Consider the following 14,011-nt stretch of genomic DNA (forward strand, 5'->3'; position numbering starts at 1 on the left):
GTTAATAGGATAGCCTCCGGCGATACAACTACCGTGGGTAACTGGATACCCTCCTTCAGGTTATAGTAATTAATGAATTGTTATATAAGAACACCAAACACTGATGCTTGCAACAAAGTGTTTATTTTAATAAGTGAAATCTTTCATCATCATAAGCAAAGTTTATTGTACAATATGGTAAGTATAATTGATGGCAGTGGTACCCCAACTGGATGCCACAGGTTGGTGGTACAGGACCAAATAAAATTGTTTATGGTCAACGTGATGGGGAAAACCAGTGCTAGTGGTTGTCAAATAGAAGCACAACCCTGCACACCACAATACAACGAAACCAAGGAGGACAGATAAACACAATTTAATAATTGCATAATTTTTTTCTGAATAACAAAATTTTGGCCTAGGGGTGCCAAGACAGTTTGGGAAACACTGGTGTATGGTTTAGCATGGTTTTAACTAGGTGAAAACTTATCAAGATATATGTCAAGATCTAAGCTCAATCTCTACCTCAACCAAACCACCCTGAGAATAAAGGGTACTCACATTTTACTGAACAAGCAAAATTATATATTGTACACAAGGCAATTCCCATGTGTGTGAGATAATGTTAATTGCCAACAAGATCTGTCAATACCGTTCAAAGGTTCACACTTTATTTCCTGACAATATTTGTGTTTTATTTTTGACTATTATCATTTTTATACAATGCATTGCATGGTATTTCAATGCACTGTATTCAAGTTTACAATATTCCTTTATTAAGATTGAGAGGTCTATTCATATAGCAGGGAAAAGCACTGTGTTTTTCTCTGCTTTCTGTTATTCACAAAGTGGGTTACTGTGGAAAAGTTCCTGACTTCTCCAGCGGCATCCCCGCTCCATGGTTGAACTGCATCACCATATTTTAGTATGTAGGATTCATGAAGGAACAGAAACTCTACTTTCCGCTTCTCCATAGAGTTCAGGTTTGCCATCTCCGTATGGCGCAACCTAAACTGTGGTGTGTTAACTGCAGGTAAACTCAATGCATCCCTGCTCTCTGCCCAGCATCCATGCTGGCTCCGCCCCCCCTTATCTCTCAGCGTCTGCAGCCTCCCAGGAGGTCAGCTGGCAGTGCATGCGCCGAGGAACCCACCGGCTGATTCCGCGCATAGCAGAGGGGTCCACCTGGAAAATACCTTACCGCTGGACCCCAGGATACCGGATTACATCGCTGGAGAGGGGAGTATACGTGAATTGTTACTTATTACAGCTATAGTAACATAGTAACATATAATTTGAGGTTGAATAGAGGCAAATTGCCCATCGTGTTCAACCTGTTTTAAGTTGTGATGATTCTACATACTTGCTAAATAATGTTTTAAGACTAGTTAGCTACTATAACTCATGTTACCCCCGGATTAACCACGTTGATATTTTAAGTATTATAACCTTGGATAGCTTTTTCATTCAGAAATTTATCCATTCCTTTTTTAAATCCAATTACAGAGTCCAAAATTACCACCTTCCCTGGCAGGGAATTCCACATCCTGATTGCCCTAACAGTGAAGAACCCTTTCCTCCATTGCGTTCGGAACTTTCTCTCCTCCAGTCGCAGCGAGTGCCCACGTGTCCTAAACTGTGTTCTTTTAATAAATAATTCCTCTGATAACTCTTTGTGATGTCCCTTTACATATTTGAAGATATTAATACTATCTCCTCTTAGGCGGCTCTTTTCTAGTGTATACATATTCAGCGTAGTAAGTCTTTCCTTATTGTCCAGTCCTTCTAGGCCTTTAATAAATTTAGAAACTCGCCTTTGAACACTTTCGAGTTCACTGATGTCTTTTTTACATCCGAGTTCCTTGTTTCAATTCCCCTTTTTATGCACGCTAGCACCTTACTTGCCTTCTTTACTGCGTTTTGACATTGTGTGCGTTTGACATTGTGTAGGTTATTAAGCTTATTATCAATGAATACCCCAAAATATTTTTCCAACTCTGTTTCCCCTAGGCGTTCCCCATTTAATATGTAGGATGCAAGTTTGTTTTTAGTCCCAAAATGCATAACCTTGCATTTGTCTGTATTGAACCTCATTTTCCATTTAGACGCCCAGAGTTCAAGTTTAGATAGATCATTCTGCAAGGACTCCACATCCAATTCTGTATTAATTACCTTACACAGTTTAGTATCATCTGCAAAGATTGACACTGTGCTTTCCAGGCCTATTTCTAGGTCATTGATAAATATGTTGAACAGTAGTGGTCCGAGTACGGACCCTTGTGGTATTCCGCTGACTACTGGGGACCAGGTTGAGGACTTCCCGTTGACCACTACTTGATGTACCCTGCTATCCAACCAGCTGCTTATCCATGTGCAAATAGTTTTTCCTAGGCCAATCTCCTTTAATTTGATCATCAGTCTCCTGTGAGGAACTGTATCGAAGGCCTTTGCAAAATCTAGGAAGACCACATCCACTGCTTCTCCTTGATCAAGATTATTGCTCACTTCCTCATAGAAGCTAATTAAGTTAGTCTGACATGTCCTGTCCCTCACAAACCCATGCTGGTTCTTGCTAATAATCCTAGCGGACTTTAGATACTCCTGTATGATGTCTCTTAGAATTCCTTCCAATATTTTCCCCACTATAGATGTTAAACTAACTGGTCTGTAGTTTCCCAGAAGATTTTTGGATCCCTTTTTAAATAATGGCACTACCTCAGCTATACGCCAATCCTTCGGTACCATGCCTGATCTAATTGAACTATTGAAAATCAAGTACAGGGGTCGTGCTAGTTGTGAACTAAGCTCCATAAGAACCCTCGGGTGAAGTCCATCAGGACCAGGTGATTTATTAATCTTAATTTTGCTTAGTCTGTCCCGGACTACTACTTCGCTTAAACAAGTATCTTACCATGAATCATTACTGTCACAATTGTTATGCTCTACTCCCACCATCAGTTCTTCACTGGATACTGATGAAAAAATTTGTTCAGTATTTCCGCTTTTATTTCGTCATCATTTATCAATTCTCCTAATTCATCTTTTAATTGACCTATATTCTCCTTTTTTAACATTTTACCGTTTATGTATTTAAAAAACTTTTTAGGATTGGTTTTACTCTCTATAGCGATTTGCTTTTCATTTTCCATTTTTGCTTTTTTGCATTTCTTATTACACTCCTTGTAATACTTGAAAAACTCCTCCTTTCCATTAGATTTAAATGCTTTGAAAGCCCGCTTTTTTTATCCATTTCTGCCTTAACCTTCTTGTTAAGCCACATCGGTTTGAGTTTAATACCCCTGCGTTTACTGCCCATGGGAATAAAGTTATGGATATTGCTATCCAGCAACCCTTTTAAAACATCCCACATTTCCGAAGTGTTCTTGTTATTAAACAGAACCTCCCACTCTATGTTGTTAAGTGTACATCTAAGCATACTGATATTAGCCTTCCTAAAGTTAAAAGTTTTGGTGGAACCCCTGTAGCTATATTTCCTGAAACTGATGTCGAATGTGATCATATAGTGATCACTGTTACCCAAAGTCTCCCCAACTTTAGTGTTTGATATAATGTCCACATTATTAGTAATTACTTGATCCAGGGTAGTTTTACCCCTAGTTGGGTCCTCGACTAATTGAGACAAGTAGTGATCCCTAATCATATTTAAGAACCTACTGCCCCTCGCATTAGCACATGAATCATTACTCCAGTTTATATCCGGGTAATTAAAATCCACAATGACAAGGATGTCCCCCAATCCCGCAGCCGTTTTGATTTGCTGCAATAGTTGTTCTTCCTCATGTATGCTAATATCCGGCTGTTTGTAGCCCGTGCCTATGACTAGTTTTTTTGCATCAATTCTCCCACTTGATATTTCTACCCATAGTGACTCCACATTATCGCCAGTCTCCTCATAGATAACCTCCTTTAGGTATGGTTTAAGTGATGGTTTAACATAAAGACATACACCTCCTCCTCTTTTGTTAGCCCTGTCCCTCCTAAAAAGAGAATACCCCTCCAAGTTAGCAACCCAGTCGTGAGAGTCGTCCCACCATGTTTCCGTAATACCTATAATGTCATGCTCAGCCTTTGATGCTAACAATTCCAATTCCCCCATTTTACCTGCTAGACTTCTTGCGTTTGCAAGCATACATTTTAGTTTATCAGTTCCTTTATTTGTTTGTTTTCCTAAAGATTTCCCATCCTGGTTAACTAGTGCATCCGTAGAGTTACTGATACAGACTGTCCTTCTCGCTCCCTCTCCAACCCCACCACACTTAGTATTGCCCACCTTACTTTTCTCTTTGGTCAACCCAATGTTCCCATCTAAAATCACAGTCCTGACATAAGTATTTTCCCGTAAGTCCCGTACAACATTTTCTATAGTCTGTAATGATGACACATAATTGTTATTATTTAATGCTTTAGCAATACCTTTCCTAACACCCTTAATAGAACCCATGTAAATACCCTTACCGGCTGCACTTTCTCTTCCCCCTTCTCCACCCCCATTTATCTCACTACCGCCATCCCTACTATACTCGCTGCATGACCCATAGTTTCTAGCTAAACCCTCCCCCCAGGCTTCTAGTTTAAAAGCTCCTCCAACCTACTAACTATCCTACCCCCCAGCACCGCAGCCCCTTCCTCATTCAGGTGCAATCCGTCACGAGAAAAAAGATGGCACCTGACTGAGTATACAGTATATCGCTTCGAACCGATGTTTAGTGATAAGCAACAATTAATTTTTTTTGTTTTTTTTTAAATGAGTAGTCCCCTTAAACATTAAGGAAATGTTGTATTTGTTACTTTGTAGTATTAAGATATACTCTTATTCTTTATTTATGACGCACCAACATAATTCAGTGATGTATGTTGAGGGTTTATGAGAAAAATAAATAACATACAACATATAACATAGGGGAAACACCACTGCACAAATGTGATTTCAATCTAAAATTTCTGCCCGTGACATGCGCAGTAAGAACAAGCAGAGGTGTGTACCAGCTCATATCTCCCACTGACAACAGTATTTAGGCCTCTCACTCACCTTTTTATACATAGAAATTCTTTACTTTAACTGTACAAATGACAGCCCTGTATACTATCTTTGCCGGATGTATCTAACATGTTTTTCAAATATGTAGCATTCACCAAGCCTGACGGTTTGTGGCACATACACACATAACTGATGAGAACTACCGTATATACTCGAGTATAAGCCGACTTTTTCAGCACTTTTTTTTGTGCTGAAAAAGCCACCTCGGCTTATACTCGAGTCAGTGCAGGCAGAGGCAGAGCAGTGTGAAGGAGGGACATGGAGCGCACAGCGCGCGGCGCTCCTGTGTCCCTCCTGCATCTCCGGCGGCAGCAGCGGCGGTTCTATTACAGGAAATACCCGTTCGTGACCTCTGATCACGAACCGGCACTTCCTATAATAGACCCGCCGCGGCCGCCGAAGATGCAGGAGGGACACAGGAGAGCCGCGCACGCTGTGTGCTTCGTGTCCCTCCAGAAGACAGCGCGGGATCGACGGAGGGGTAAGTAACAGCACTGTGGGGCATACCTGGCACTTGGGGAGGGAACGTATCTGGCAGCACTGTGGGGGCATATCTGGCAGCACTGTGGGGGCATATCTGGCAGCACTGTGGGGGCATAACTGGCAGCACTGTGGGGGCATAACTGGCAGCACTGTGGGGGCATATCTGGCAGCACTGTGGGGGCATATCTGGCAGCACTGTGGGGGCATAACTGGCAGCACTGTGGGGGCATATCTGGCAGCACTGTGGGGGCATATCTGGCAGCACTGTGGGGGCATATCTGGCAGCACTGTGGGGGCATATCTGGCAGCACTGTGGGGGCATATCTGGCAGCACTGTGGGGGCATATCTGGCAGCACTGTGGGGGCATATCTGGCAGCACTGTGGGGGCATATCTGGCAGCACTGTGGGGGCATAACTGGCAGCACTGTGGGGGCATATCTGGCAGCACTGTGGGGGCATATCTGGCAGCACTGTGGGGGCATATCTGGCACTATGAGGGCATATCTGGCACTGAGGGCTGTGTACGGCTAGAGCTGCATTTCCCACCCTAGGCTTATACTCGAGTCAATAAGTTTTCCCAGGTTTTTGTGGTAGAATTAGGTGCCTCGGCTTATATTCGGGTCGACTTATACTCGAGTATATACGGTATGTGCATGATTGGCACCAGTTACACACGCAGTGAACAAGGGGGAGGTATGCACAGTAGCAGTACACTAAGCCATTTATGGATTCAGAAAGAATATGGAGAGAAGAGGTGGAGAAATAAAGTAGATAAGCTGGTAGCTGTGAAGCAAGATAATTATCAGACAGACAGACAGACAGTACACTTGTAATTTCCCATTGCCTACACACATATTTACATTTTACGTTTACATTGGTGAGAATATGATTATTTAATATATCGACTACAAAACTAATCTAATGTGCATCCAAGTAACAGCCATCCATATAATAACAAAAACAAATACAAATATACCTTAGTTATAGCCATAGCTCAGATTCAATAAATTACTTCTGGCTATTACAGAGCATGTGCTCAAGATGTATTTTCATATCAACATATACCAAAATATTATTTTACCTTAACATATGATTTCTCAGTGTCAACGAGTTCTTGAATAACTTTACGGAGCCTATCTCCATCTGACAAGTGTCGAGCTAGTGGTCTCAGTGGTGGGTCTGAACTGTCGCTTTGTCCATCCATCATCTCCTGGTTGACTTCCTGCATACTACGACACAATGCAGTGATTTGGTCAGCACTCTGAGAAAACAAGATAGAAAAAAAAAAAAAAACAACCAAGAGTAGTATTATTTATCAAGGTTCAGTGACCTTCAAAAAAATTAATAAATTCATATACAGAATAAATAAAATTTTAAAAAATCAGTCAATAAGTGACCTGACATTATATATATATATATATATATATATATATATATATATATATATATATATATATAAAAAAATATAAATCCTTCCACAGATGCTTGGCACTCCAGGGACTCTGTTTATAATATTTAATGGTGCAGCATAAAAGTTTTGGAGAAAATATATAATGGAGAAATGGCAGCACTCTCAGGACTTCAACAAATAATCACAGGCTGCAGACACCTGGATTTAGACAGCAACATTTTGATTTATTATAATCGTCGCCAGGTTTGCCGTCGTCGTCAGCCTGACGACGATTATAATAAATCGAAACGTTGCTGTCTAAATCGGGGCTGCGACCCCGGAACGTTTAATATGTCTAGTTGACAAATAAAGTCGCTGCACTTTTTTCACTAAACTCTGTTCTGTTCCTGTATGTCCCTGGGCTGTTACCCGGAGGGAAGGCACCATGAGCAAATTACAGCTACAAAAGGGCGTGTGAGTGCCAGGCCATTCTGGACTATATATGTATATATATATATACAAACAATACAATTATTTAACTGCGCATAGGATATTTCTCTCTGTCCAATTCCAGATATAATATAGTCAGTCCTTTTTAATAGATGTATTTGCTGCCAATTCCTAAAAAGCCGATCCACCGGCTAGATACATGTGAAAAAGACAAAAGAAGGAAGGCGCAATAGTGAGTAAAAATTGAAATTCTTTACTAATAAAAGAGTACAAGCTCACGTACATCAAGGTAAAATAATACCGGCTCCTATCTCCAAGCCCCCGCAGCAATGCTTCCGGATAGCACCTAGCAGTGCTTTCAGACAGGGAGTCCACAGCGGCTCTTTATTCGGCTTTTTTTTTCTTTTTGATACGTTGAAGTAAATCTGAGATTACTGTTGTTGTTATTAATATATGACACACATTTTTCAAAACACAGTCGATCTCCCCTCCATATTATCAATATGTCATCTATGTATCTATGAAAGCTTACTATTTTTTCAGTAAATTCATTTTCAACATAAATATTCTCATCTTCCCAGCGGCCTAGATATAGATTAGCCAGGCTCGGAGCATACGGGGTCCCCATCGCACACCCACAGGTTTGGTTATAAAATTCCCCCTGGAATTTAAAATAATTATTTTTAAGAATGTATTCTACACATTCCGCCAGGAAGTATCTCAATTTACTGCTAACAGTAATAGGGCAATTATATTGCTTTTTATATTGCTTTTTATGATGGTTATTGATTTGGATTTATTGTATTAAATTGGTTGTAGAAAAAATGTGACATCGGAGGATAATGAACTAAACAGACGGACGTAAAAATAAAATGTGTTCATGTGGAGATTAAAAGTAAAACACCTATCTATGAGTTGAGATCTTGATGAGGTACAGCTGATCTAATTACCAGTGAAAGCACTGAGTTAATTACTGTCGGGTGTTTTTTGAATTACCCTCTGATGTTAAAAATGTTATAAATATAAATTGCAGTAATATCTGTAGATTGTAATGATCCATGGTGAAAAAATGTTGTTATGATGAGATTGTGAAAAGATAAAAATCATTTTTATTGTAAAATATAGTAGATTAGATGTGCTATAAATGCTGCAGGGATACTCTGCTTGGCCACACCCCCTGACGAAGTCAACCGTGACGAAACCGGTCGGGACGCTTTTGCCTAGTGCTGGACAAACAGCCGCATACAACGAGCAGCCGATTGAGAGCCGCGGTGGTCTAAACAGCCGAATAAAGAGCCGCTGTGGACTCCCTGTCTGAAAGCACTGCTAGGTGCTATCCGGAAGCATTGCTGCAGGGGCTTGGAGATGGGAGCCGGTATTATTTTACCTTGATGTACGTGAGCTTGTACTCTTTTATTAGTAAAGAATTTCAATTTTTACTCACTATTGCGCCTTCCTTCTTTTGTCTTTTTCACATATATATATATATATATTAGAGATGAGCGCCTGAAATTTTTCGGGTTTTGTGTTTTGGTTTTGGGTTCGGTTCCGCGGCCGTGTTTTGGGTTCGACCGCGTTTTGGCAAAACCTCACCGAATTTTTTTTGTCGGATTCGGGTGTGTTTTGGATTCGGGTGTTTTTTTCAAAAAACACTAAAAAACAGCTTAAATCATAGAATTTGGGGGTCATTTTGATCCAATATTATTATTAACCTCAAAAACCATAATTTCCACTCATTTTCAGTCTATTCTGAATACCTCACACCTCACAATATTATTTTTAGTCCTAAAATTTGCACCAAGGTCGCTGGATGACTAAGCTAAGCGACACTAGTGGCCGACACAAACACCTGGCCCATCTAGGAGTGGCACTGCAGTGTCACGCAGGATGTCCCTTCCAAAAAACCCTCCCCAATCAGCACATGACGCAAAGAAAAAAAGAGGCCAATGAGGTAGCTGACTGTGTGAGTAAGATAAGCGACCCTAGTGGCCGACACAAACACCGGGCCCATTTAGGAGTGGCACTGCAGTGTCACGCAGGATGTCCCTTCCAAAAAACCCTCCCCAATCAGCACATGATGCAAAGAAAAAAAGAGGCGCAATGAGGTAGCTGACTGTGTGAGTAAGATTAGCGACCCTAGTGGCCGACACAAACACCGGGCCCATTTAGGAGTGGCACTGCAGTGTCACGCAGGATGTCCCTTCCAAAAAACCCTCCCCAATCAGCACATGACGCAAAGAAAAAAAGAGGCGCAATGAGGTAGCTGACTGTGTGAGTAAGATTAGCGACCCTAGTGGCCGACACAAACACCGGGCCCATTTAGGAGTGGCACTGCAGTGTCACGCAGGATGTCCCTTCCAAAAAACCCTCCCCAATCAGCACATGACGCAAAGAAAAAAAGAGGTGCAATGAGGTAGCTGACTGTGTGAGTAAGATTAGCGACCCTAGTGGCCGACACAAACACCGGGCCCATTTAGGAGTGGCACTGCAGTGTCACGCAGGATGTCCCTTCCAAAAAACCCTCCCCAATCAGCACATGACGCAAAGAAAAATAAAAGAAAAAAGAGGTGCAAGATGGAATTGTCCTTGGGCCCTCCCACCCACCCTTATGTTGTATAAACAAAACAGGACATGCACACTTTAACCAACCCATCATTTCAGTGACAGGGTCTGCCACACGACTGTGACTGATATGACGGGTTGGTTTGGACCCCCCCCCAAAAAAGAAGCAATTAATCTCTCCTTGCACAAACTGGCTCTACAGAGGCAAGATGTCCACCTCATCATCACCCTCCGATATATCACCGTGTACATCCCCCTCCTCACAGATTATCAATTCGTCCCCACTGGAATCCACCATCTCAGCTCCCTGTGTACTTTGTGGAGGCAATTGCTGCTGGTCAATGTCTCCGCGGAGGAATTGATTATAATTCATTTTAATGAACATCATCTTCTCCACATTTTCTGGATGTAACCTCGTACGCCGATTGCTGACAAGGTGAGCGGCGGCACTAAACACTCTTTCGGAGTACACACTTGTGGGAGGGCAACTTAGGTAGAATAAAGCCAGTTTGTGCAATGGCCTCCAAATTGCCTCTTTTTCCTGCCAGTATAAGTATGGACTGTGTGACGTGCCTACTTGGATGCGGTCACTCATATAATCCTCCACCATTCTTTCAATGGTGAGAGAATCATATGCAGTGACAGTAGACGACATGTCCGTAATCGTTGTCAGGTCCTTCAGTCCGGACCAGATGTCAGCATCAGCAGTCGCTCCAGACTGCCCTGCATCACCGCCAGCGGGTGGGCTCGGAATTCTGAGCCTTTTCCTCGCACCCCCAGTTGCGGGAGAATGTGAAGGAGGAGATGTTGACAGGTCGCGTTCCGCTTGACTTGACAATTTTCTCACCAGCAGGTCTTTCAACCCCAGCAGACTTGTGTCTGCCGGAAAGAGAGATCCAAGGTAGGCTTTAAATCTAGGATCGAGCACGGTGGCCAAAATGTAGTGCTCTGATTTCAACAGATTGACCACCCGTGAATCCTTGTTAAGCGAATTAAGGGCTCCATCCACAAGTCCCACATGCCTAGCGGAATCGCTCCGTGTTAGCTCCTCCTTCAATGTCTCCAGCTTCTTCTGCAAAAGCCTGATGAGGGGAATGACCTGACTCAGGCTGGCAGTGTCTGAACTGACTTCACGTGTGGCAAGTTCAAAGGGCATCAGAACCTTGCACAACATTGAAATCATTCTCCACTGCGCTTGAGACAGGTGCATTCCACCTCCTATATCGTGCTCAATTGTATAGGCTTGAATGGCCTTTTGCTGCTCCTCCAACCTCTGAAGCATATAGAGGGTTGAATTCCACCTCGTTACCACTTCTTGCTTCAGATGATGGCAGGGCAGGTTCAGTAGTTTTTGGTGGTGCTCCAGTCTTCTGTACGTGGTGCCTGTACGCCGAAAGTGTCCCGCAATTTTTCTGGCCACCGACAGCATCTCTTGCACGCCCCTGTCGTTTTTTAAATAATTCTGCACCACCAAATTCAAGGTATGTGCAAAACATGGGAGGTGCTGGAATTTGCCCATATTTAATGCACACACAATATTGCTGGCGTTGTCCGATGCCACAAATCCACAGGAGAGTCCAATTGGGGTAAGCCATTCCGCGATGATCTTCCTCAGTTGCCGTAAGAGGTTTGCAGCTGTGTGCGTATTCTGGAAACCGGTGATACAAAGCGTAGCCTGCCTAGGAAAGAGTTGGCGTTTGCGAGATGCTGCTACTGGTGCCGCCGCTGCTGTTCTTGCGGCGGGAGTCCATACATCTACCCAGTGGGCTGTCACAGTCATATAGTCCTGACCCTGCCCTGCTCCACTTGTCCACATGTCCGTGGTTAAGTGGACATTGGGTACAACTGCATTTTTTAGGACACTGGTGAGTCTTTTTCTGACGTCCGTGTACATTCTCGGTATCGCCTGCCTAGAGAAGTGGAACCTAGATGGTATTTGGTAACGGGGGCACACTGCCTCAATAAATTGTCTAGTTCCCTGTGAACTAACGGCGGATACCGGACGCACGTCTAACACCAACATAGTTGTCAAGGCCTCAGTTATCCGCTTTGCAGCAGGATGACTGCTGTGATATTTCATCTTCCTCGCAAAGGACTGTTGAACAGTCAATTGCTTACTGGAAGTAGTACAAGTGGGCTTACGACTTCCCCTCTGGGATGACCATCGACTCTCAGCAGCAACAACAGCAGCGCCAGCAGCAGTAGGCGTTACACGCAAGGATGCATCGGAGGAATCCCAGGCAGGAGAGGACTCGTCAGAATTGCCAGTGACATTGCCTGCAGGACTATTGGCATTCCTGGGGAAGGAGGAAATTGACACTGAGGGAGTTGGTGGGGTGGTTTGCGTGAGCTTGGTTACAAGAGGAAGGGATTTACTGGTCAGTGGACTGCTTCCGCTGTCACCCAAAGTTTTTGAACTTGTCACTGACTTATTATGAATGCGCTGCAGGTGACGTATAAGGGAGGATGTTCCGAGGTGGTTAACGTCCTTACCCCTACTTATTACAGCTTGACAAAGGGAACACACGGCTTGACACCTGTTGTCCGCATTTCTGTTGAAATAGTTCCACACCGAAGAGCTGATTTTTTTGGTATTTTCACCAGGCATGTCAACGGCCATATTCCTCCCACGGACAACAGGTGTCTCCCCGGGTGCCTGACTTAAACAAACCACCTCACCATCAGAATCCTCCTGGTCAATTTCCTCCCCAGCGCCAGCAACACCCATATCCTACTCATCCTGGTGTACTTCAACACTGACATCTTCAATCTGACTATCAGGAACTGGACTGCGGGTGCTCCTTCCAGCACTTGCAGGGGGCGTGCAAATGGTGGAAGGCGCATGCTCTTCACGTCCAGTGTTGGGAAGGTCAGGCATCGCAACCGACACAATTGGACTCTCCTTGTGGATTTGGGATTTCGAAGAACGCACAGTTCTTTGCGGTGCTACTGCTTTTGCCAGCTTGAGTCTTTTCATTTTTCTAGCGAGAGGCTGAGTGCCTCCATCCTCATGTGAAGCTGAACCACTAGCCATGAACATAGGCCAGGGCCTCAGCCGTTCCTTGCCACTCCGTGTGGTAAATGGCATATTGGCAAGTTTACGCTTCTCCTCCGACAATTTTATTTTAGGTTTTGGAGTCCTTTTTTTACTGATATTTGGTGTTTTGGATTTGACATGCTCTGTACTATGACATTGGGCATCGGCCTTGGCAGACGACGTTGCTGGCATTTCATCGTCTCGGCCATGACTAGTGGCAGCAGCTTCAGCACGAGGTGGAAGTGGATCTTGATCTTTCCCTAATTTTGGAACCTCAACATTTTTGTTCTCCATATTTTAATAGGCACAACTAAAAGGCACCTCAGGTAAACAATGGAGATGGATGGATACTAGTATACAATTATGGACGGACTGCCGAGTGCCGACACAGAGGTAGCTACAGCCGTGAACTACCGTACTGTGTCTGCTGCTAATATAGACTGGTTGATAAAGAGATGTCGTAGTATGTATGTATGAAGAAGAAAAAAAAACCACGGTTAGGTGGTATACAATTATGGACGGACTGCCGAGTGCCGACACAGAGGTAGCCACAGCCGTGAACTACCGTACTGTACTGTGTCTGCTGCTAATATAGACTGGTTGATAAAGAGATGTCGTAGTATGTATGTATGAAGAAGAAAGAAAAAAAAACCACGGGTAGGTGGTATACAATTATGGACGGACTGCCGAGTGCCGACACAGAGGTAGCCACAGCCGTGAACTACCGTACTGTACTGTGTCTGCTGCTAATATAGACTGGTTGATAAAGAGATGTAGTAGTATGTATGTATAAAGAAGAAAGAAAAAAAAACCACGGGTAGGTGGTATACAATTATGGACGGACTGCCGAGTGCCGACACAGAGGTAGCCACAGCCGTGAACTACCGTACTGTACTGTGTCTGCTGCTAATATAGACTGGTTGATAAAGAGATGTCGTAGTATGTATGTATGAAGAAGAAAGAAAAAAAAACCACGGTTAGGTGGTATACAATTATGGACGGACTGCCGAGTGCCGACACAGAGGTAGCCACAGCCGTGAACTACCGTAC

At 43.4% G+C, this 14,011-nt stretch overlaps 1 protein-coding gene across 1 annotated transcript in view; it reads right to left on the reverse strand.

Moving 5' to 3' along the window:
* Positions 1-14,011, reverse strand: part of TIAM2 (TIAM Rac1 associated GEF 2) — a 1,049,207-nt gene that overhangs the window by 164,909 nt on the left and 870,287 nt on the right. The window contains exon 18 of the mRNA XM_063917712.1: positions 6,604-6,783. Coding sequence (XP_063773782.1) covers positions 6,604-6,783 — 180 coding nt within the window. The remainder of the gene's footprint in view (positions 1-6,603; positions 6,784-14,011) is intronic.

Source organism: Pseudophryne corroboree, chromosome 4 (assembly GCF_028390025.1).
Source record: "Pseudophryne corroboree isolate aPseCor3 chromosome 4, aPseCor3.hap2, whole genome shotgun sequence".
NCBI lineage: Eukaryota > Metazoa > Chordata > Amphibia > Anura > Myobatrachidae > Pseudophryne > Pseudophryne corroboree.